The following is a 24,511-nucleotide window of genomic DNA, read 5'->3' on the forward strand; positions in this document are numbered from 1 at the left end:
TGATTTAGACATTTGCGTTAGAAAGCGGTTGAACAGATGTACCTAATAAAGTGACCAGTGAGTGTATGCATTGTCATTAACATATGAAACTTGGATTTTTGCTCGGACTCACTTAGAATCGAGCTCTATAAGGGTATCACATTTATCACAAGTGAAGATTTGATGGTTCGAAATTCACTCTGAGTGAAAAAGTTTCTCCTTTTGGTGGGCTGAGGTGACAACTTTTACCCTGACTTCTCTTGTTTTACAATAGGAAGTGGTCTTGAGGAGGAAGTTACTCACATAAGGCCAGAAGTGTTTAAATATAAAAATGTGATCATTTTCAAAGAGAATTTCATGTTTGGCCTGATCATCATCTAAAACAGCTGTGTAAAAATAGTGGCTGTTGTTCGAGAAAGTAAAGAAGTCAAACCACATCCGCCGTTGAGCTGATGGTCTTGTGGTTTTGTCCCCTCATGCTTGTTGTAACAAACAGAGCTACCATACTGCCGCCTGCAACAAACAAGAGGTGACAATGAAGCTACGCGGGCTGGTCGTGTTTTTAGCCCTGAGCTTTACATCTGTGACTTCATATGGTAAGTTCTTATTCAAAATAAAACATCTTTATTAAAATGTTAGAAATGTACATTTCAACATAAGTTTGATCCAAGGTTATAATAGTTTGGGATTTTTCATTAGTTTAAATTCTTATTTCTTTTTCAATTTCTGTGTTGGATTTCAGTTTAGTTTTTATTAGATGTGACTGCTGGTTTGTTAGTTCAGTTTAGTTTTTATTTTGCAAAATTTCTTAGTTTTAGTTTAGTTTTTATTAGTTTTAGTGTTATTTTTAGTTTTTTACTGATAGATGTAGGGACTGAGTGAACGTCATACATTTTTAAAAACATATTAAAACAGGCTTCTCTTCACTTAGCATCTTATTTAATTAATTAATGATGATGTTTGAATACAGCTTCAGACATAAAACTACAACTCTGTGAAGTCTTAACCAATCAGTTTACACTCCACAGACTTGTGTGTAGGTGGCAGTCAATATGGTTGAGCCAAAGACTAAAACTAAGGAAATTTTTTCTATTTTATTTTAGTTTTGTAAATGCACTATACAGTTTTTGTAAGTTTTTTTTTTTTTTTTTGAAAGCTTAGCTTTTATTTAGTTTCAGTTAACTAAAATATTTTTTGAATTTTAGTTTCAGTAATTTAGTTAGTTTTAGTTAACTATAACAACCTTGGTTTGATTTCTTGTACATTTGCTGTCCATTTTTCTGAAGTTTTATGCTTGTCCTTCCATGATTAAAGTTTGGTCAATCTTCTGATTATAAATGAGTCATTGTGCTGATTTTAGACTTTGTATCATTTCAGTCAGTGGCTTTGGCTTTTTTATTCAGTAACAAGTCGTTTATGTTTCTGTGATGGTTGATTTAGACAAAATGTATGTTTACAATAAACTGCATACGGTTGATTTTTCTTGTACAATGTATGTTCAAAGGCTCAATGAGGGACAAGAGTTAGAACTCTATGGCACCTATAAAAACTGGAGAAACCACAAGTCACCTCAGTCACAATGCATTTATTTAAAAGGACTTTTCCTACATTTTATTAAAGCCAAGGGATTCATGTCAATAGTACAATAAAAGATATATTAACAATGCACTCTTAAAGTAATGATAAAGCTGCTATCACCATAGAAAGGTTGACTTTAAAATGCCACTTTAACCATTTCCTCCTTGACAAAACTGAATGCATGATTTCTGTGCCATGACTCTGACCCTCGTCTATCACTGGCACTGACATCAACAATTTTAATTATTCACGCCGGGATAGCTAACGATCAACATATTCATCGTATTCTTGGTTAAGTTAAAACCATTTTGGAGGCACCCCTGATGATGCCAGAAGGCACCTGCTGAGAAAGGCTCTCCATGAAGCAATAAGGACCAAAAATCATATTTCCACATATTTTAGCTGTTTGAGCAATTGTCCTTTTTCAAGTATACAAACTGGCTGACAAACTCAAAAGCATTGTCTAAATTACAGAAACTACAACTAGTACAAAAACATCGGCAAAAATAAGCAGCATTTCTGTTTATCGCTGGCATCTGGCCAAAACCTTGTGTCTCAATTTTTCCCTTTTGTGTTTTCATAAACAATTTTAAAGCAATAAAAAGTGTAAATAAAAGATGCTGACTAACCATTCAGTGTAAGATTAATTGAAAAATAAAGCTTTTTTTCCATTTCCTTGAAAGTGCTGATTTGGAGATACAAGGTTTTAGCAGAATGCCAGCAATACAAAGGTTTCTTAAATTTTCACCATGTGTCTCAAAATGATTAATCTCCATTACTTGAATGATTGGTATCAAAGCATAAATTAACAGTGGCATTCCCTAAAATTGATGGCATTGAGCAATTTCTCATAATTTTATTTTAATGTATTTTTCATAAATTAGTGCTATTGGCCACCATTTACATCTGTCAGTTGGTTTTTAACCAATTTTAAGGCAATAAAAGTGTTAAAAAGATGCGGACCATGACAGTTCAGTGATAAATTAACTAAAAGGAAAAAAACTGCCTTTTTTAATTGCCTAAAAAGTGTTGATTTGGAGATTCATGATTCTGGCCAGACACCAGCAATAGGTTAGGGTTTCTTGCATTTTTGCCATGAATACCATGTGTTTCAAAATGATCATATCTTCTTTATTTAATGATTGATGGTGCAATTACATTGGCATCATTTCTGTTTATTGCTGGCATCAGGCCAAAACCTTGTATCTCAATTTTTCCTTTTTTTTTTTTTGTTTTCATAAATCAGTACTGTTGGCCACCCTTAACATCTGTCAGTGGGATTTAAACAATTTTGAATCAATTAAAAATGTCAAAAAGATGCTGACTATAACCATTCAGTCTTAGATTAATAGAAAAATACAACTTTTTTTCATTCCCTGAAAAGTCTTGATTTGGAGTTACAAGATTTTGGCCAGGCACCAGCGATACAGAGGTTTCTCAGAAATTTCACATTGAAAATCTTGAATCTCAAAATAATGAATCTCCATTATTTGAATGATCCGTGGTATCAAAAGTACAGAAACATTGGCAACAGTTCCATATATTGCTGCCTTGTATCTCCATTTTTCATTTTTCATTTTTTATTTTTTCATAAGTCAGAGCTGTTGGTCACCCTTTACATTTATCAGTGAGTTTTCACCAATTTTAAAGCAATGAAAGTGTAAAAAAAAAGCCAACTAATGAAACTGATTAAAATATAGTGTTTCTCTCATTCCCTGAAAAGAGGGGAAATTTTTCACCTTGTATACCATAAATCTTCATTATTTGAATGATTGATCTAAAAAGGACAGAAACCTCATGATATTCACTTTTATTTTTATTTTTAAAAAAGACAGCACACTGTCTGAATTCTACAGAAGAGTATTAGGGCCACTGAAAAAAAAATTTTGTCACGAAATTTTTTTTTTTCACTTGTGAGAAAAAAACTCAGAATTCTGAGATTAAAGTCAGAATTCTGAGGAAAAAAAAGTCAGAATTCTGACTTTATTCTTCAAATGAAAAAAAAGTCTCAAATTTTTTTTTTCAGAATTCTGAGATTAAAGTCAGAATTCTGAGATTAATCTCAGAATTCTGACTTTAATCTCAGAATTCTGACTTTTTTCTCACAAGTGAAAAAAAAAATTTGTCTCAAATTTTTCTTTTCAGTGGCCCTAATACTCTTCAGTAGAATTCCACAAATACATTGGCAATATTTTAAAAAATGTATGGAAGAGCTCAAGTTTATGGTGGTTGATTAAAAATAATGAATTAATTTTATCTAAAATGTAAAAAACATTTGTGAACTAAAACTGAATTAAAACCAAGGCTTTACAAAAAAAAGGAAAACTAACTAAAACTGTGTTGTTTGCTTACAAAGCTGACTAAAATGAAATAAAATTAAGGACAAAATATCGTTAATAACAGGCTTCGACACATTTAAGTCAGAATTCTGAGCTTAAAGTCAGAATTCTGAGATTAAAGTCAGAATTTTGAGAAAAAAGTCAGAATTCTGAGATTAAAGTCAGAATTCTGAGAAAAAAAGTCAGAATTCTGACTTTATTCTTCAAATGAAAAAAAGTCTCAATTTTTTTTTTAACTTTAACTTTTAAAATTTTTTTTTTAACTTTAATCTCAGAATTCTGACTTTAAGCTCAGAATTCTGACTTTTTTCTCACAAGTGAAAAAAAAAAATTTCGTCTCAAATTTTTTTTTTCAGTGGCCCTAATACTCTTCAGTAGAATTCCACAAATACATTGGCAAAATTTTAAAAAATGTATGGAAGAGCTCAAGTTTATGGTGGTTGATTAAAAATAATGAATTAATTTTATCTAAAATGTAAAAAACATTAGTGAACTAAAACTGAATTAAAACCAAGGCTTTACAAAAAAAAAGGAAAACTAACTAAAACTGTGTTGTTTGCTTACAAAGCTGACTAAAATGAAAAAAAAATTAAGGACAAAATATCGTTAATAACAGTCTTCGACACATTAAAGTCAGAATTCTGAGCTTAAAGTCAGAATTCTGAGATTAAAGTCAGAATTCTGACTTTATTCTTCAAATGAAAAAAAAGTCTCAATTTTTTTTTTAACTTTAACTTTTAAATTTTTTTTTTAACTTTAATCTCAGAATTCTGACTTTAATCTCAGAATTCTGACTTTAAGCTCAGAATTCTGACTTTAATCTCAGAATTCTGACTTTTTTCTCACAAGTGAAAAAAAAAAAAATTTCGTCTCAAATTTTTTTTTTCAGTGGCCCTAATACTCTTCAGTAGAATTCCACAAATACATTGGCAATATTTTAAAAAATGTATGGAAGAGCTAAGGGTTTATGGTGGTTGATTAAAAATAATGAATTAATTTTATCTAAAATGTAAAAAACTTTAGTGAACTAAAACTGAATTAAAACCAAGGCTTTACAAAAAAAAAGGAAAACTAACTAAAACTGTGTTGTTTGCTTACAAAGCTGACTAAAATGAAATAAAATTAAGGACAAAATATCGTTAATAACAGTCTTCGACACACACGTTCTGACCAGCACGTCCTTCATGATTTCTGCCACACACTGTGATTGACATTTAGGATGAGCTTGTTCATTGCAGAAGATAAAATGAGCCCTTTCTTAAAATATAGTCACCTTTTTTTCTCAGAACGTGGGGCACCTTTGCCTTGAGCTGTATTCAAATAAAATAATAATTAAAAAAATACAAGTAAAGTATGAATAAATTAAACAGTAAGTGAAGAGTCACCATAGTTTTAAAATTGTATGATGTTAACTTTAACCGGCCCTTTTGAGTATCCCATACTTAAAGAAAAAAAAAGAACAAAAGAAAAACAACCCATTAAAACTATAAAACTCAACAAAGATGAAGCATTTACAAAATGTAAACTAAACTTGAATAGCAAACCAGCAGTAACATCCAATAAAAACTAAACTGAAATCTAAAACAACATAAAGATATACAAAAAAGAGATATATATAAAATAAAAGCTGTTGAAAAAACAAAAAAATATTGTCACCTTGGTACAGCTCCTAGCCGGCATTTTCCAAATGTTGTCTACTTATTTGTGCACTTAGATGCATTTAGATTTAACATTTCAAATAGAAGATAATTTATGACTAAGCAAATCACGGTTCATACCATACACAATATTTATACTGAACACTTAAACCAAATAAATTATATCAGAATAAACAATATCACTTACCCTATATCTCATTAGAAATCATATAGACATACAGTGACTATAAAAACTAGTCACCCTCTTGGAAATTTGACCCTTTTATCAATTTTATAAATCAATCATGGTGGATATGATTTGGCTTCTTTGACAAAAGAAAGTACAAAAAAACCTCTTTAAAGTCAAAGTGAAAACGGATTTCTACAAAGTAATGTCAATGAAATAAAAATATGTAACCTCATGTTAAAGGTGCCCATGGCCAGTCTACAATCCCCCCAAGAATCAGAAAAATCACCTCTGTGAGCTGCTGATATGTTAGCAGATGTTATAAACCCTACAAAGTTAGGACAATACCATCAACCAGAATGCCGTATGACAATTATTCATTTTTTTATGAAATACTGAAAGGATTCTTTTAAACAGTGATGTGAAATGTTCAGGGAAGCTTTGGAGGTCTGAAGGGGAGGAGACAGGCAGGTTTGAATTTATGGAGATAAGAAGAGGCCTGGTTTAGGTGCAGTCCTGCTCCTGAAACTTTGTTTAGTAAACATCGAAAATAAATTCATGGAATTGGATGGGGGAAAAAACAAGTTTCTACTGTTAGAGATGTTAAATGCATGAGTTTCAATGTCTCTTATTTCTATGTCCTGTTCAGATCAGAGTGCATGTAAGCAGTTTTCACGAGTTTGTCGGACCAATGAACGCATCGCTGCTCCGGGCTCCTCGGTGCTCCTCCCCTGCATCGTGAGAACAAGTAACTCCACAGAGGTTTCATGGACCCGGTCTCCTGACAGCACACTCATCCGCCTTACATCTAAAGGTCGTATTCAGTTCCTGGACCCCAGGAATGGCCGGGTCAAAGCATTTCCAAACCAGGCCTCAGAGAGGAACTTCTCCATCCGCATTGATGAGCGTGACGCCTCAAACCCGGGCTGTTACCTCTGTGACTGGGGTGAGGGCTGCATTCAAGTGGAGCTGACTGCTGAGGAAGGTAAAAATAATTCTGTTTAAATCTTGTTTCAAGTTCACTTATTGGTCCCTTTGGTGTGGTTTGTTGGGGATTAGAAAGCACAATGAAACATTCTCTCAGAATTATAACCCCATTTCCAAAAAAGTTGGGGCGCTGTATAAAATAAAAAACAGAATGCACAGATTCCCAGATTTCATAAACCCATATTTTATTCACAATAGAACAATACACAGCATGTTGAAACTGAGATATTTTACCATTTCATGAAAAATATGAGCCCATTTTGAATTTCAATGCAGTAACAAGTCTCAAAAAAGTAGGGACGAGGCAACAAAAGGCTGGAAAAGTAAAAGATACCAGTGAAAAACAGTTGCAATGAATTGCCAACAGGTCAGTAACATGACTGGGTATAAAAAGAGATTTTTAGAGAGGCAGAGCCTCTCAGGAGTAAAGAAAAGCAGAGGTTCACCAATCTGTGACAAACTGCATTTAAAAAATGTGGAATGATTTCAGAAAAATGTTCCTCAACATTAAACTGTGAAGACTTTTAATATCCCACCATCTACGGTCCATACTATCATCAAAGATTTAGAGAATCTGGAGAGATCTCTGTGTGCAAGGGACAAGGCCGGAGTTTGGTATCAGATGCTTGTGATGTTCAGGCCCCTAGGCGGCCCGGCATAAAAAACAGACATGATTCTGTACTGGGAATCACTGCTCAGGATCGGGAACACTTCAGAAACCATTGTCTGTCAACACAGTTTGCCATACCATTCACAAATTCAAGCTAAAGTTATCATGCAAAGAAGAAGCTAAATGTGAACACGATCCAGAAATGCCACCATCTTCTCTGGGCTAATGCTCATTTTAAATAGACCGAGGCAAAATGGAAAATTGTTCTGTGGTCACATGATTCAATTTGAGATCCTTTTGGGAAACCACAGATGCTGCGTCCGGTGGAATAAATAGGAGAGGAACCATCCAACTTGTTATCAATGTACAATTCAAAAGCCTGCATCTGTGATTGTATGGGGTTGCATCAGTGTTCATTTTGTCGACTAAAACTATGACTAAAAATGTTCGCCGACAGCCTTTTTTTCTGTGACAGTAACTAACAAAAATAGATCTGGGATGACTACAACTAACAGAAACGAAGTTTAGTTTTCATTAAGACGACTAAAACTGCACTAAAATGTGATGCAGTTTTCGTTAGACATTCAAAATCTGTGATATTTCTCCACTGCAGTTAAATCTGTCAAAAAAAAACAAAAAAAAAAAACAATGCAGCTGTATCTATTCTGCCTTTCAGCTGTAGAAAGCAGGGACCCCAGGTTTGGCAGAGAGCAGAGAACACACAACCATGATTTGGTACCAGATTTAGGCAAGAAAATAAATGCTTGGACTAAAATTTAAGACAAAAATTTGAAGACTTTTTATGGACTAAAACTAAAAAGGATAGAAATGACTAAAATGTGACTAAAACTAGGACTATAATTAAAATAGCTGCCAAAATTAACACTGGCTTGGACTAAAAGTAAAGACTAAAATGTGAGGACCTTTTATGGACTAAAACTAGACTAAAAGGTTTTGAGTTTTCTTCAACTAAAACTAGACAAAAACTAAAAGGAATAAAAATGACTAAAGTGTGACTAAAACTAAAATGCATTTCATTTAAAAACTAAAATTAAAAATTGCTGCCAAAATTAACACTGGGTTGCATTAGTGCCTATGGTGTGAGTAGCTTACACACCTGGAAAGACAAAACTAAAAAGTAGATGAAGGCCTTAGAGCAGGGATGTCAAGCTCAAGGCCAAATCTGGGCCATGGTACAGTTATACCCAGCCCTCAAGATCATATCATATTGTTATCATAACTTGCCCACCAGTATGAGGTCTGCAGATTTCCTCCAATTAAAAAAAAAAAAATCAATTTAACCGTGATCATTTAAAATATCCTTATTAAGTCTTGAAAACTGGAAAAAGTTAGGGGTAAAATATTTAAATAAAAAGTATTTTGACCTTTTCAGTTCATAACTTTGACATTTTATCTCATATTTTGACCTTTCATACTCCCAATTTTGAACTGTATCTCACATTTTGACCTTGTCAACACCATCTCTGACTTTTAACCCCATAGTTTGAACTTTTAGACACACATTTTAAATTTAAAGTCATATTTTGACCTTTAAGCTCATGATTTGGACATTCTATCTCACACATATGCCTCTAAAAACATTGTTTTGACTTTTAGTTTAGTGTTTTGATCTTTTGAACAAATAAATGTGACTTTATATCTCAGATTTTGAGCTTTTAAACTTTTCATTTTGACTTCTTTTTAAATTCTTAAAATCATTTGTCATCAGTGCTTAGTTTTTCCTCCCATAATTCATTACTGGTGAAAATTATGTTGACAGTTTATGGCTAAATGTTGACCCTGTTATGCTCTCAGGTTAGACCATAATTCTGAATCCCACCCCTGCCTTAGAGCAATAAGTGCTCCTATCCTGACAACGTCTCTCTCAGGGAAGGCCTTGCATGTTTCAGCATCCATCACAACAGCATGGCTTCACAGTAGAACAGTCCGGAGGCTGAACTGACCTGCCAGCAGTCAGACTTTTCCCCATTAGAAAACATTTGGCACATCAAAAATGTAATTATGTCCAGCTATGTGCTCACACTTCAGGCTGACTTCATCCTACACAATTTTAAGCCTGACTTCTGGCCAGATTTGCACCCCTGATGATCATAAGGAGTTGCACCATGAGTGAATTTATCCACTGGGTTAGGGTCCCTACAGTGGCTGAAGGTGCTCCTAAAGGACTCATAGTGTATCAGTATAAAATAATCCTAAATTTTGTGGGGTCAAAAGGATTATTTTTGACAGGAGACCAGACAGCTTCACCAACCCATTATTACGAACGCCGTTTGGTGCATATCCCATGCTCCCCTTTTTTCCTGTCTCTCTACAGCTGTCATTTCTAAAAAGGTGAAAAGCCCCAAAATGATCATCAAAAGTCCGGCTCAGCTACTGAATCACAACATAATCTTCAATGTTTGGAATCGAGATACAGACAGGACATGTAGAGGATTTTTGTTTATTTCTTTATTAGCGCTTTTAAAACTCCAATAATGTCCTGGGTCAAACTAACCTGAGTATTATAGGGCAGTGGTTCTCATATTGTGGGTCAGGACCCAAAAATGGGTCACACAGCTGTTTTCAGTGAGTCATGAAAGTGTGTCTGAAGAAAAAAGTGTCAAAAAGTTGACAAAGGGGGTTTCAAACGTTGAGCCTGTGGGCGACATCCGCTACGCCGGCACGTCTCATCAAGCCTGTTTTAGGAGAATACTGAAAAATATTACTTAGCAATATTTAGTGATTAAAATATTTCTAATACTCATTTTCACTCATCTTTTATAAATTATGCACAATTATAGCAAAGGAAGATCTTAATATGATGACATGATAAACGACTTATCACGGTTATCAGCATGCATGTCCCTCCAGGGCTTCTGTAATGATGAGCTTTTTAAACATGGTTTGTCTTTCCTCTTTGTTTAATCTAAGGTCCAAAGTGAAACATTTAAGGGGTTGACATTTGCATTATATATTCTCATGAAGGATGTGGTGGTGGGTCCTGAGGCTAGACCAGCTGTGAACTGCTGATGTAAGGGGTGTAAATGTGTGGGAGTGTTGATCACAGAGATCTCAGGATGAAAATTATCACTGCATTAATCTTTCTTGTCGTTCAAATAAAAAATGGGCCAGTTTGACTAGATCACCACATAAGGGTTACAGTTTGAAGGTTATGCTCTTAAAATTGTGAGCAGCAGCTTCTGCAGAGACGTGTGGCCTCTTCCTTTCCATGGTCACAATCTTAGTAGGCCATGCACATGAGAGCGGACAAGTGAGAGAGCGCGAGTTTCCTGTACACATCTTTGTTAAACCACAACTTTCCATGCAGGTACAGAAGACAAGAAGTTTCTGATTTACATCTGTGTCATTGTGGCCACCCTCCTGCTGCTGGGTGCCGGCTCTTACTTCTGCTTCAAGTGGATCCGTGAGTACCTGCAAAGTCTGGCATAATCAGTGCATAATAAGGAAGATTTGGTTATAAGATGATGCCTTTTAAAGACATTCCCTGTTTGGACAATGAATCAACAGGGTTTATATCCGTTTTGGGCTTTTGGATACCAAGTGTTAACTTTTCATGCTTTGTGAGACCCCAGTAACCTTGCAAAGCAGATGGATATGCCCGTTTCTGTGTTTCTCACTGGTGAATTCACCTTGCAAAGCTCCTATCTGAACTGTTTGGGCCTGGATGGAAAGTGACAGGACCAATCAGCGACGAAGGGCAAGTACTCTCGGGTGCGGTGGAGTCATGAAGTAGCAAGCAGCAACAAGAAGACAGTGCAGTTATGGCGGAAGACATTAGCATGGATTCTGCTAAAGTGCCAGTTTTATCAGAACTTGACGACATTTCTTCATTAAAAGAAGAACACAGAACAGCATTAAGTTGTTTTCTTTTCAAAAATATAAAAGTCTATAGTCGCCATGTTTCGCGTTATGCTGTTCTAAATGGAGTTTATTCCTCGGTAGTGGCATACACGCACCTCGGGAGCAGCTACGACGTCACGTGTTTTGTTGCTCTGATTGGCCTGTAGAGATGTGATGGACAGAACATTCATCCAATCACCCTCCGAGATTTTTTCAAAGGCTCTGCCCTTTCCCAAAGGCTGGCTATCAGAGGTTTTCCAGATGGATGTGTGGGACAAATCCATCTGGTGTGTCAGGTTAAGACCCCAGTACTTACTCAAAATAGTTTATCCAGTAGCTCAGACTGCAAACAGAGGTGGTCTGGGATGCCTTTGTTTGGCATGGTGTATGGTGTCTGTTTTGGGACATTCTCAGGTCTCAAAGTCAGCTGTCAGATCTCAGGAAAAGAGGCATCAGGTGTCAGGGAAAAAGGATCAGGTCTAAGGAAAAAAGACATCAGGTTTCAGGGAAAAAAGGCATTGGGTCTCAGGGAAAAAAGGCATCAGGTCATGGAGAAAAAAAGGGTATCAGGTCTCTGGAAAAAAGACATCAGGTCTCGGGAAGAAATGGCACGAGATCTCAGGAAAAAAAGGTCTTCGGTCTCAGGATAAAAGGCATCAGGTCTAAGAAAAAAAAGGCATCAGGTCTCAAGAAAAATGCATCAGGTGTCAAAGAAAAAGGCATCAGGTCTTAGGAAAAAATGGCATCAGATCTCAGGAAAAAAGGCACCAGGTCTCAGGAAAAATTGACTTTTTTCTGACACCCTTTTTCCTGAGATCTGACACCTTTTTCCAGACACCTTTGTTGCTGACACCTTTTTCCTGATCCTTACATGATCCTTTTTCATCTGAATTCTGACATCTTACACAAGACCTGAAGATGTCCTAATATGGACACATTGCTGGTGTGGTTGGGTTGAGGCAGTGTGTACAAGCATGACTTAAAGCCCACCCAAGACCACCCATCACCAAACATGATCAGTGGTATTCTGCGAGTAAAGCTTGGCTATATCTATGCCTTTTTAATCCCATTTCAATCTTACCAGGACTCAACAAGATTTACAAGTGAGCTCTGATATCAGATCATCTCTGAAGATGTACTGATGACACATAGTTAACCCATAACACATAGACTACACTTTGGCAAGTGCCAACATGCAGTAAATTGGTATCCTAAAAGCTCATCACTGCTGCAAAATGCAAACAAGATGTTCTTCTGTTTCAGAAAATCGCAAAAAGGCAACTCTGGAAATCTCTGTCAGTTCTGCCTGCACAAGTGGTGAGCAATTATTTCATAATTTAACAATTGAACAGCTTCTTCTAATTATGTATCAATCACTGCTGTTGTCTCAACCAAACATTCTAAACTTGGCACAAAAAGTAAGGAGATTCGGCTGAGAGTTTCAGCCATATCACCCTGCAAACCTCAACTGCAAATCTGTAGAAGACAGCCCACACTTCCTAAGTGCTGACAGGGTGAGAAAACAGTCTTCTTGGGGTGTCACAGCAAGAGTCAGTAGCAACAGCAAAATAAGCTGTTTAGTATTGGCAGAAAAGATTTAACACATTTCATGGGCTCAAACCAAATACTCAGCTCTGCTGCTCATCCTGCAAATGCATGTTCCTTCTAAATATGGCACCATTTCAAAGGGAAAGAAACAGGCTTTACAACAGTACGAGATTTATTGACAAGAAACATCGTTACAAAGAAATAATAACATAATTTCGTTACTTTTTGTGCAAAGTTTAGTTATATGAAACTTGTTTGTTGTATCATTCATGTGACTGAGAATATCTTATATCTTACAACTTGTTTTTAATGATAGCTTTTGTATCCTCGTACACTGGATCTCTTTTTCATTTGTTTAAAAAACAGCCCATTGAGCCATGGTTTTATTATAGTTCTTTGGCCGGTTATCAGGCATTAAAAAGTCAGAGCAGGGCACATGTCTATTGATTGTTAATTATAGGTGTCACTTTTTAGAATTAGTTTTTAACCTGGACTTTAATTTGAAAAATTATCATCTAAACCATTCACTTTAATTCAATTCAGTTTCAATTAACGTGACTTTTTGAAGCATACTTTAGAGAGCTTATTGAACAACCAGCTAGAATGCCCTGGCTGTTTTATTGTGAAATGCTGCTTCACTGGCATGAAGTGACACACTTCTAGAGCTTTGCTGGGCTAAAGCAAAGACTGCATTTTTGAAGCAACTCCGTGATGAAAGGTATTTAGATTACAAAACTTTCTAGTGATCCTTGAAAACAGCAGTTTTTTAAATAATCATGATGGATCATTCCAGAACTGGAGGGCAATTTAGCCACCAGAACCTTTGAAAAATTACCTTTTTGTCCTTCAAATTTCTTGTATATATATATATATATATATATATATATATATATAATTTTTTTTTTAAAACTTCAGGTAATAACTCATCAAATAGTGAGTTTGGGCCAACTCAGTAACAGGGTTGCAAGCACAGAATACAATCGAGTTTCTAATTAAAGTAACCTGGCTGCAGATCATATTGTCTTTTCATTTTTTTATCCAAACATTTTATCAATCGATTAGACAATCATTCAAACTACTTTTTTTTCTATTTTGAAATATTAAAGATGTTCGGATGAAGTTAAAGTTGGCATATTCCCATAGTGATCATTCTGTTACTCGTCATAATTATGAAAGCAAGACTAAGAAAATATTTACTGGTGTTTTTAACTTGTGGTTTATACTTATAAAGAGGTGAAAGACAGAACCAGCGTAGACTTCAATATTTAACTGAATCAAGGAAAAAGTAAAGGCAGAATTGATCTAGATGTTTATAGTCACAGTGCCTCAACCTGAAGAGGTTGAAAAAATCTCGATTAGCTCATTTTTTATCAACATGGTTTTCATGTCTCATTTGCTGCACTAAACGTGCAAAACGCGCCGAGTGGGATAAGCATCTTTTAGTCCATCGACTACCAGATATAGAATAGAAAATTTCAAAGTTACATCTAATATTCTTAGAGATGGAAGCAACAAAAGAGTATCGTTCACACATAAACTTCTTTCTAAGGGTGAAGGGAAACATTCCTTAGAGAGTAATGATCCCATTTAGACTGTTTTTTAGCTACCTTTGTGTAAAACCAAAGCTGTGATAGTTTTAATTTGATAGTACACACATATTTATCCGAGTGTAAATGTAGGATGGGTCTTAATGAGCAGGTGTTGCATTTCTGTAGTCCTTTTTGTCATTTTAAAAAATGGAAAAAAAGCGGTCGAAATAGCTGATATCACCCTACTTGACGACTCTTTGAATTTCCCTCAGGATTAATAAAGTAGGCTATCTATCCATCTATCGAATTTAACAGAGACGTCTGACGTTGATGGCGGGGAGGAGCTAAAATCACCTTACCGGAAGTCAACGCGTCAGTCAGCAGCAGTGTTGCCAGTTTGGGCGGTTTTCCGCGGGTAACAATGGACTGGTTCTCCTCGAGTTAGCCATGGTTTTAACTGCATCTTGACAGACTGGATTACATTCTTAATTGTTTCGTTAGGTTAATTTAAACGATAGTTACGAAAGTAAGTGAGTTCTCCTTGATGTCCGTGAACGTCTCAAACTGTCAGCAGCTCTTTCGAAGCCTGTCAGTCTCTCTCAGTATCACGTAGAGTTCACTGGGAGCAGCCCTGTTGTGACTGGGAGAGAGCGCAAGAGCGCGCGCGAGAGAGAGATGAATGTGCACGTCGGGACGTGCGTGGTTTTTGTGCGCGTGCGTGCCTGCAAGAGAAACAAACTCTCAGAGACCGATGAAGACGGCAAATTTAGTTGTTTTGGCGTTGGCGACGGCCCACAGTAGCCTGTACTGAGTTAGCGAAAACAAGCGAAACTGGAAAACGTCATATTGAACAGGAAGAGCGGAGGTCCTGTTAAAATAAGCAAATAGTAGAACTCTTCAGTATTAAACCTTTTAGCAAGCAAAACATTCTGGCGAGAGGAATTATGAATTAGCCTACAGTTATTGTATTACACACCCAGCTGCCACATAGTGATGTACCTATAGCTATACCTCTACAAAGTTATGATCGGATGTTTATCTGTGTTCATCGATGTGTTCATGGAGCAACCAGCATCTAAAGGTGACATATCAGCACTTAATTATTTTGATAAGCCTGAGTGTGTGCATGTGCATGTACGGCACACAGACGTGAGCAAACCAGCTACTTGCTGTTTGGTTTTATGAAAAACAGATTAATTTTGACATGTTGTTGAGCTCTGTAATATTTGCCGGTTTTGAGGAATAGAGATGCAGATGGTAGTCATTCACCTGAGATCGTGGTTGGCTACAGGTTGTTGCTTGTGGTTTCAGGAGTACATTTTGGTGTGCTTAAGCTGTCAGTGAGCTTTTTTTAGTATTGTACGTTCGTCAAAAGAAAAAGACAGCACTAAATATTGATTATTATGCGTTTTTTGTGCAATCTGGCGGTTTTTAGACAGGGTCTGGGCTGGGAACTAACAGTCGTATCTGGCAACACTGGTTGGAGCTCCTGGCGAGCAGGAATGTACCAAGAAGAAAAAAAAAGTGTTTGAAAGAGAAGAAGACAGAAGAACAAGAAGACGGTGTTTTAGGAGAAAATGATGCGTTCATTGAATGTCCATCAAACCCTCCAGTTGTTTTATGGAGAGGAAGACATAGATGGTGAGCCTCTTTCATCTTCATTGTCCGAGGAGGAAGAGGAGAGTGACGCTGAGGATGATGAGGTGACTGACCCGTCTTTTATCATCGAGGAAGACAGGTCAGTCATGAATATTTGTACCTTTTGTTTTGTGTAATGCTCTACTGTAAAAGTTGTAAACCTGTTTCATATGCATATAATGTTATAGATTTAGGTAGGGTTATGTGTAAGGAAGATTCAGGGTGAAATAATAAATAAAGAGATGGATACATTTCTATCAGATGGATATAATGATTTTCCTTCTATTTATTTTGGTTTATATTTTACATGTTTATTTCTATATGCTACCTCTTGTAATATTACTAGTAAGGTTTTCTTATGTGTGACCTGAGTATTCACATTGTTGCATGGAGCCAGAGAATGAGAATTTTAGAGAGGGACTTGGATGCATTGGAGGACCCCCACTTCACACCGAAAGTCAGGTGAACGCCACCATATCTCTTCTTCTAATACCGGAAGTCACTTGAACTGAAGGCCTTCTTTGTTGTTTCTTCATGCATCGCCGCCATATTATCATAGGCAAGTTTGTCACATAAGGAAATATAAGTAGATGAAAAATATGTGACTTTTCAGAATAACAAGCACAGTGATTACATAACATTATTTTACTAAATTGATTTATGATCCAAATTCAAGTATCACTTTGCACAGACATACTATGCGATGGGAGACTGGCTGGCTGGACGCCGGCATCACCACCATGTTGCCGGAGGCAAGTCCACTACGTCATTCAATACAGTAGACAAGGATTGTGTACGTTTTCAGAACAAAAAGCTCAAATGACAAGATTACATGGATTTTATGAATCATTTAACAAGTGATCCATGTTAAAATAATAACTAATAGTGAAATTTAAGTATATATAAAGAAGTCGTAAATCTATTTTCCTGCAGACAGGCTATTTTGGCACAAACTTATTGTCTACTTGTATTTCCTTACTTGGAGGACTTACCTCTATTACATTGAAGAAGACGTGCAGTTCAAGTGACTTCCGGTATTAGAAGATGAGATATGGCAGCGATTTTCAGACTTCTGGTGTGAAATGGAGGTCCTCCTATGCATCCAAGTACTCTTGGAATTTTAGTGCCCTCGTGTGCATATGAATAACAACCTGAACAATCTCTAATTTACACATTATTGTCATGCACTTGTACAGCTATGAAGAAAATGGACCCTCTGCACAGAGGCCTACCCAGAGAGGGTGTGGGAGGAGGAGTAAGACAAGGTCCAGATCTCCACAAGCTCAGCCCCACAATCGCTTGGAGCCTTGGAGAACAGAAAAAGACCCTGACACTGCCCCACAAATCAGCCGGTTCATGCCACGAAGAACACCAGGAGCCCAGGTGGACACTCATGCAGCCTATTCCCCTCGAGACCTGTTCCTGCTGTACTTCTCCCCAACCACAGTGCTGACCCTCTGCAGAAACACCAACAAGTATACAGCAAAAAACAAAGAAATGGGGAAGAAGTACAAATGGGAGGATGTTGAAGTTGAGGAGTTCTACAAGTTTCTTGGGCTCCTTACATACACATCGCTGTTGTCACTGCCAAGTATCAGGGATTACTGGAAACAGAACAAAATCACATCTGTGCTGTTTCCAGCTACTGTGATGACGAGGGACAGATTCAGGGCTCTGCTTTGGAACATTCATCCCAGTGACCCAGAGGAGGACAAAAAAAATGATGAGAAGAAGGGAACACCAACTTATGACAAGTTGTTCAGGATCAAGCCCCTCATGGACGACATCCTCAGTGCCTGCCAGGCTCATTATCACCCAAGGAGAGAAGTGGCTGTTGATGAGAGAATGGTGGCCACCAAGGCAAAAACTGGTATGACCCAGTTTATGAAGGACAAACCCACGAGGTGGGGGATCAAGCTGTTTGTGTTGGCTGACTCGAGCAACGGCTACACAATAAATTTCAACATTTACACAGGCAAAACACACACACAAACAGTGCACGGGCTCTCGTACGATGCTGTGATGCACCTGATACAGCCATCATACCTCGGCACTGGCTACCACATTTACATGGACAATTTTTACACAAGCCCCCAGTTATTCCTCGACTTGGCCCACATGAAGTTTGGAGCCTGTGGAACATACAGGGACAACGGGAAAGGGTGTCCAACTGGGAGAGAAAATGCTCTCACCAGAAAATCAGAGAGGGGCGCATTGAGATGGATCAGGGAGGGCTCCCTGGTCTTTGTGAAGTGGATGGACTCACGGGAGGTGTCCGTATGCTCCACAATCCATCCAGCAGTTTCTGGGGAGGTGATCAAGAGGAGAGTGAAGGAGAAAGATGGAAGCTGGGCAGTGAAGAACATCCCCTGCCCCACCCCAATCATCGCCTACAACAAGAACATGGGTGGGGTTGACCTGTCTGACCAGCTGCTACAGTACTATTCTACCCATCGCAGAAGTGCAAGCTGGTACCACACCCTCTTTTTGCACCTTGTGGACATCGCCACCACGAATGCCTACATCCTGCACTGTGACATCAGCGCCTCGAATCAGGTGAAGCCCATGTCCCACAAGGACTTCCAAACTGAACTGGTGTCCCAGCTGTGTGGGGTGGACAGCACAGGCTTGCCCATCAAGAGGAGGGCTGACCACATCCCTGTTGCCATCGCCATGGTAACAAATGCCAGCATGAAGGCCACACAAGGCCGCAGAATTTGCCAACACTGCCACCAGGTGGACAAAAAAAGAAATCTCACTCCCTGGAAGTGTCAATCCTGTGATGTGGCTCTGTGTCTCATTCTGAACAGAAACTGCTTTGCAGAGTGGCATAGATAAAAAAAAAAAAGGCACCTCATTTTATACAGTTGTAGTACAGGGGTGTCAAACTCAAGACTCGGGGGACCATTTCAGCCTGTGGTGCAGATGTACCCGGCCTGCAAGATCATATCATATTTTTATTTTTACTGGTCCACTGTTATGAAGTCTGCAGATTTCCTCCTGTATAAAAATATAAACTAAACCTTGATGCTTTAAAATATCCATGTTAAGACAAAAAATCTAAAAATTAAAGGGCAAAAATAACAAGATAAAAGTCAGGAATGTGGACATTAATTTGTCTTTTCATTTGACATATTCAATTTGCTTTCACAATTACAACTTATGATTTTCACATTTTATTTCTTATTTTGACCTTTTAATTCATAATTTTGAATTTTTCTCTCATATTTGACCTTCTACATTCACAATGTTTAATTGCAATTTATATTTTGACTTCTAAAACTCATGAATTTGAATTGTATGTCACATTTTGACCTCTTCAACTCTAACTTTCAGTTTTAATTCCATATTTTGACCTTTTAGACCTAGATTTTGCCTTCAAAATACCAAATGTCAAATTTTATCTCATATTTTGAATTTTAATGTTTTATTTTGACTTTTAATTTCATGTTTGACCTTTTGAACTCATAAGATTGACCTTTTTATCTTAGATTTTGAGCCTTTTAAATTACCATTTTGGCTTTTTTTTTTAAATCTCAAAATCATTTACCATCAATGCTGAGTCCCACCGCCCCCATAATTCATCACATCAGGTTGACAGTTTTGGGTTGAATGTTGACCCTGTTAGAATATCAGGTTAGACCTACATTCAGAATCCGGCTGTGACTGTGTTTGACACCCCTGTTGTAGTATGTCTATATGCATGTTTTTTATAGCAAATATTCATATATAGTTTTAGTATATTTTAGTTTTACCTTTATATTTTTATATTTTTCAACCTGTTAACGTTTTCAAGTACCATAACAGTTCTTTGAGCATGTTTGTGTTTTTTTTTATTGTAATAAATAGTATATTTTCTCAATTTGGAGTTGATGATTTGTATGTATTTTTGGGCCCAATTGTTATAAAGTAAGCTAACGTAAAAAAAAAAACAAAAAAAGAACAATTACCAGATCAAATAGGTGAAGTTGTGCTCAACAAGAAGATACCAAACATGGGTATGGTAAACATTTTTATGTGGTTTAGAAAGGAAAAGTATCCAATAATGGCCAAAATAGGCTCAAACCACTAGGGGTTAAATCAGTCCTAACCTCTGTTCTTTTCAACAGATTCAGTGAATTAAATGTTATCAAAGTTAACATGTCTTTAATGCATTAATGGTTAACAGTGCTAAATGTTGGTTCTTTTGGTATCTCTCTTCTTTAAATGATGCTGTACAGGTAACAATGTTCCTCCTCCTCAACCAGACAGAGGGCCAGAGAATCAGCATCACAAAGGTATTCAACCACACTCAACCAAATGTGACACACAAGTCAACAAATAAAGGGTGACACTTCAAAGTGAGGGGTTAACGCTGTTGCCTCACAGCAAGAACGTCCCAGGGCCTTTCTGTGCAGAGTTTGCATGTTCTGTCCGGGTGATCAAGTTTCCTCCCACCTCCAAAGACATGCTCATTAGGTCAATTGATCACTCTAAATTAGCTGTAGGTGTAAGCGTGCATCTCTTTATGTCAGCCCTGTGATTGACCGGCAACCAGTACAGGGTGAAACCCCCCCCCCCCCACTCAATGACAATTGAGACAGCTGGGACCCCCAACAGGATAAGCAGTATAGAAAATGGATGGACTTCAAATGACTACACAGTTTTATACATAATAATAAAAGGCCCTCTGCACTGCTTTACTCACAGGCTGTTTGTTCACTCAAACAGGAAACAGCTGAATTAAGTCGGTTTTGTTGCTAATGTTTTCTCACATCACTTGCCGGAAGGAAACACTGTAAGGGTCAGAGTGAGAGGTGGGGTAAATTTTCAGGTTAACATCGTGTCATAACAGCGTGTAAGTGTCAGGCATGGCGTTGCACTGCTCAGCATAGCATGCTTGCTGTCCACATGGCATCCATCAAATGAAATTTTGAGATTAAATGCAATTCAAATATTTAATTGTTTGACCTCCAGAGTATTTACTACTGCTTTATTTATGACGAATGATTGTTTGTAATGTGTTTCCTTTTCCTACAGGACCATACAATGACGGCCTCGTTTACGGTGCGTTTTAAAAATCTCTTCCCTTCCTTCAAAGCTTTGTTTACATGACCGTTATTTCATATAGTTAGAAATCTAATGTCACTACATCATAAAAATGTGTCCTTTTGAATACCAGAAAATGATGATCAAGACCCAGCCTACCTACGAGATGGCCACAGCGGAAAACAGAGCACCCTACCAGCAGCTAACCCTGACCCAGCCCAGCCCAGTCAGAGCACCAGTGGGATTTACCGGAACACACACCAGTTCAAGTTTGTGAGGATGGAGGGTCAGAGCACAAAACGAAGATTTCATACAGGTGCCTGATAAACACAGTATTCTGTGAAGCTCTGCTAACTGTTAACTGATTATGACTAACTCTTTGTTTACAATCCTCTCCAGAGCTCTTCAACAGATTACGACAGGCGAGCCTCAGCCGGCATCATTATGGTAATACATCCTCTTTGTTTATGTCACACCATTTCATCACTGTTTGAAATTTCACTTTATTATTTTATTTACAGTCAACCAGGGTGAAATCAAAAGGCAACAGGCGGCTCAGGCAGAGAACCAAAGCAGAGGTATTTCATTTAGATTTATCCGTCAGTATAATTATCTGCTTGTTGAAACAAAAAGCATTATATGGGGAAAAAAATCCTAAATAACACGTGAAAATAGTTTACTGTTATTGTCTTTTGTTTTATTTCAGCAGGGCTGGGGAAGAGGAGAGCCAAAGACGGTGAGTTCTGACTGTAGACTGCATGGAGACAGAAACAGCCTTAAGATATCTAGAGCTCCCCCTGTTGACTGGCTGCAGTATAGCTTACAAACCCTACATCAATGATAGCTGGGACACTGGTCAAAATGTTTAGTTGAAAACTCTGTAAAGTGAAAACAAATCTGTATTTAGGTTTGTTGTATGACAGGTCACTGTGTTATGAACCTCTAAATCAAATTTCAGTCCAAACATCTCTAAGTCTATAAAATTAAGCTTCAAAATCATGAAAAATGAGGCCGTAAAATCTGCTCCAGGATGGTGTGGGTGTGTCTGTTGAATAAACTGAAGCGACGCACACCCGCTCCAGAGAATTATGATCCTGTCAGATTAAGAAAATGTAGCAATCTGAATGTTGACTTAATGATCAGAGCTCAGCTGCCTGGCTCTGTGCCAGAGAAGAGACAAGGTCTGTTTTATGACTCAAAACTCTGTTTTGATGCTTTAAATTATCCATAGACCACTGTGGCTGATAGTTTTGGAAAATTTACCTCATAATGAACAAAAAAAAAACAGCATTTAACTGACTGTTGATTTTCACTTTTGTACAAGGTTTTTTTTATATTCATCAGACTGGTGTTTGATTACTAGATATCACAAAGGTAATATCCCATGCTTAGGGCCACAGACGGCCGTTATACAGGATAAAAACACTGACTTTCCAGCAACTCTATGGCTGCCATATTTGCTATACTTGTGGTTACCTCTAGTCTGACCTTGGCTTTACAGCGTTCACGGCTGGTTAATACAGTCAATAAGCCTCCAATAACTAAGAGTACAATAAGGAAACAGAGAGGAGCTGTTCATATGGTTTTGAATTAATATGCATCAGTTTATGATGATGTGATTCCTTTTCTTTTATTTCTTCACAGATCATGAATACAAAAACCCGATTTACAACAGGAGCACAGACAACCTGAACCAGCTGTAGACAGAGGAGGATGCAGCAGCAGTGTGCATGTTTTCACAGCTAAAATGACTGAGAGTTGATTGACTTCAATAGTTTAAACCTGATAGATATCTTTTACTGGATTATTGTTTGTTTTCTTGCTTGTTTCCTTGTTTTTACATAGTTTCATTTTCTATCTCTGCCTGTAGTTGTATTTGACCATGTGTGATTGGTGTTTGGAAATATTAAATAAAGATCATACAAATACAAATAAGGGCAGTCAATCAAGAAATATGTCAAATTAGAGAAACTGTTGTGGGGTTAATTCTGGGACATAAGGACAATTCAGAATTTCTGACTTTGATAAGAGCAATCTGTCCAGGTACTGTGTCAGTAAATAGGGAAGATGGGGTCTTTAATTATTTTCAAAGCTTAGAATAAGAAAGTGTAGACTCTTCTGAACCGAGATCGGCATCATAACATTTATAAAATATTTTTAGTGTACGACTGTCTGCTCAGACTAACACCTAACATCGCACCTTTGTGTGTATTTCAACATGTTACCTGGGCGAATTCTTAACTTTTAAAATGACGATACGTCAGTGAATGTGTGAACAAGTTAACAGGTGGGCACACTACAGCTACTGTTGTCACAGAGGGGTCGCTGGCTTAAAGTCAGAAGGAATACACAGATCAGTGTGTTTTCTGGCAGATCCATTTCCTGTTTGAAACTTATTTATTGTGTATTCACAATAATAAATAAGCCTTTCCACCAAAAAATACAATCATGAATTGAAAATCTGACTCCTGCTGTTACATGGATAAATACCTTGAGGAGTCCAGGCTTATTTATTCATATTAATTTATAATTCTTCTTATATTAATAAAGTCCATTAAATCACCAGAACTTTCACCACTGACATTATTGTCAATACATTGTATAGAGCAAATAGGCCTATTGTTGTACTGTAAAACACAATGGATGGTTATATGGGCTTAGTGTCTGACATGAGGGCTTTTATTTTGAAATGTTCACCTTTCCTAATGGGTCCCACGATTTCCTTTTCCTCAAGCTTTTCATTAAAAACCCTGTAAAGTAAAAATGAATCTGTATTTAGGTTTGTCATATGATAGCTCACTGTGTTATAAACCCCCAGGCCAAATTTCAGTCACATAAAGCATCTCCATGTTTATAAAATTAAGCTTCAAATCATGAAAAATGAGGCAGTAAAATCTGCTCCAGGATGGTGTGGGCATGTATGTTGAATGCGCTGAAACCACGCCCACGCAGGACACGAGTAGTCTGCAGCATTAACCCCCTCACTCATGGTGTCATACTTGGAAAAATATTTTACCCTAAAAACATGAACCAATACACAAAACATGCTTAACTATAACTTTGCAATGAAACACGAATATTATGGAATGGTACAAGAGTACAAGACTGAATTCCTTTGCACAAAATGAACCAGAAGTTCCTGCTCCAGGTGACTGCTTCCTTCCACAATATTGTCACGTTAGAGGGGCGGGGTCATTCTCTACTGTGGGCTCATGACATCGTGAGTCCACATATTGGCCCCGCCCAAATGAAACCAAGCCAGGAAAGAGATGAAATGGCCTAAATCCAGAAATCAGTCTCATGTAGATCTCAGAGTTTTCACATGTTTAAAGCAACCATATTCCAACATTTCTAGAGTGTTTAGACAAAAACTTTGGATTTCACTTTACAGGGTCTTTAAAACAAGAAAAGAAAACAAAGGAATTGGGGGAAAAAATTGGTCCCCTTTTTTTTAAGGATTTATTTGTTGTTCCATTTTTGTGACAGAAATTTAGAAAAAAAGAAAACGGCTTGTTTTCACAGGGTTTTTTTTAGTCAAAAACACACAAAAAAAAGGTAATAATGAGAGCCTCTCTAGATTTTTAAGCCTG

At 37.2% G+C, this 24,511-nt stretch overlaps 1 protein-coding gene across 4 annotated transcripts; it reads left to right on the plus strand.

Moving 5' to 3' along the window:
- Window positions 1-445: 445 nt before the first annotated feature.
- On the plus strand, window positions 446-23,050 carry LOC121516063. 4 transcript variants are annotated; one of them, XM_041797132.1, is made up of 11 exons: window positions 446-575; window positions 6,370-6,705; window positions 10,646-10,741; window positions 12,442-12,495; window positions 20,114-20,170; window positions 20,913-20,939; window positions 21,055-21,237; window positions 21,321-21,368; window positions 21,443-21,499; window positions 21,628-21,657; window positions 22,566-23,050. In XM_041797132.1, the coding sequence occupies exons 1-11, from the start codon at window positions 515-517 to the stop codon at window positions 22,622-22,624; spliced, it is 1,008 nt and encodes a 335-aa protein (XP_041653066.1). In that variant the 5' UTR covers window positions 446-514; the 3' UTR covers window positions 22,625-23,050. The 4 variants fall into 4 exon arrangements, 3 of the variants coding, with proteins under 3 accessions (XP_041653066.1, XP_041653074.1, XP_041653084.1); XM_041797140.1 differs by having other exon boundaries at window positions 21,631-21,657; XM_041797150.1 differs by lacking the exon at window positions 12,442-12,495.
- The last annotated feature ends 1,461 nt before the right edge of the window (window positions 23,051-24,511 follow it).

This window comes from Cheilinus undulatus, linkage group 2, assembly GCF_018320785.1.
Source record: "Cheilinus undulatus linkage group 2, ASM1832078v1, whole genome shotgun sequence".
Lineage (NCBI taxonomy): Eukaryota > Metazoa > Chordata > Actinopteri > Labriformes > Labridae > Cheilinus > Cheilinus undulatus.

What these genes read in the sequence shown, in the direction of transcription:
- LOC121516063 (XM_041797132.1), top strand. Translation starts at nt 515, where the DNA reads ATGAAGCTACGCGGGCTGGTCGTGTTTTTAGCCCTGAGCTTTACATCT. An exon ending in CTTCTGCTTCAAGTGGATCC is followed by an intron (nt 10,742 to 12,441) that starts GTGAGTACCTGC and finishes CTTCTGTTTCAG; the next exon opens with AAAATCGCAAAAAGGCAACT. An exon ending in AAAACGAAGATTTCATACAG is followed by an intron (nt 21,238 to 21,320) that starts GTGCCTGATAAA and finishes AATCCTCTCCAG; the next exon opens with AGCTCTTCAACAGATTACGA.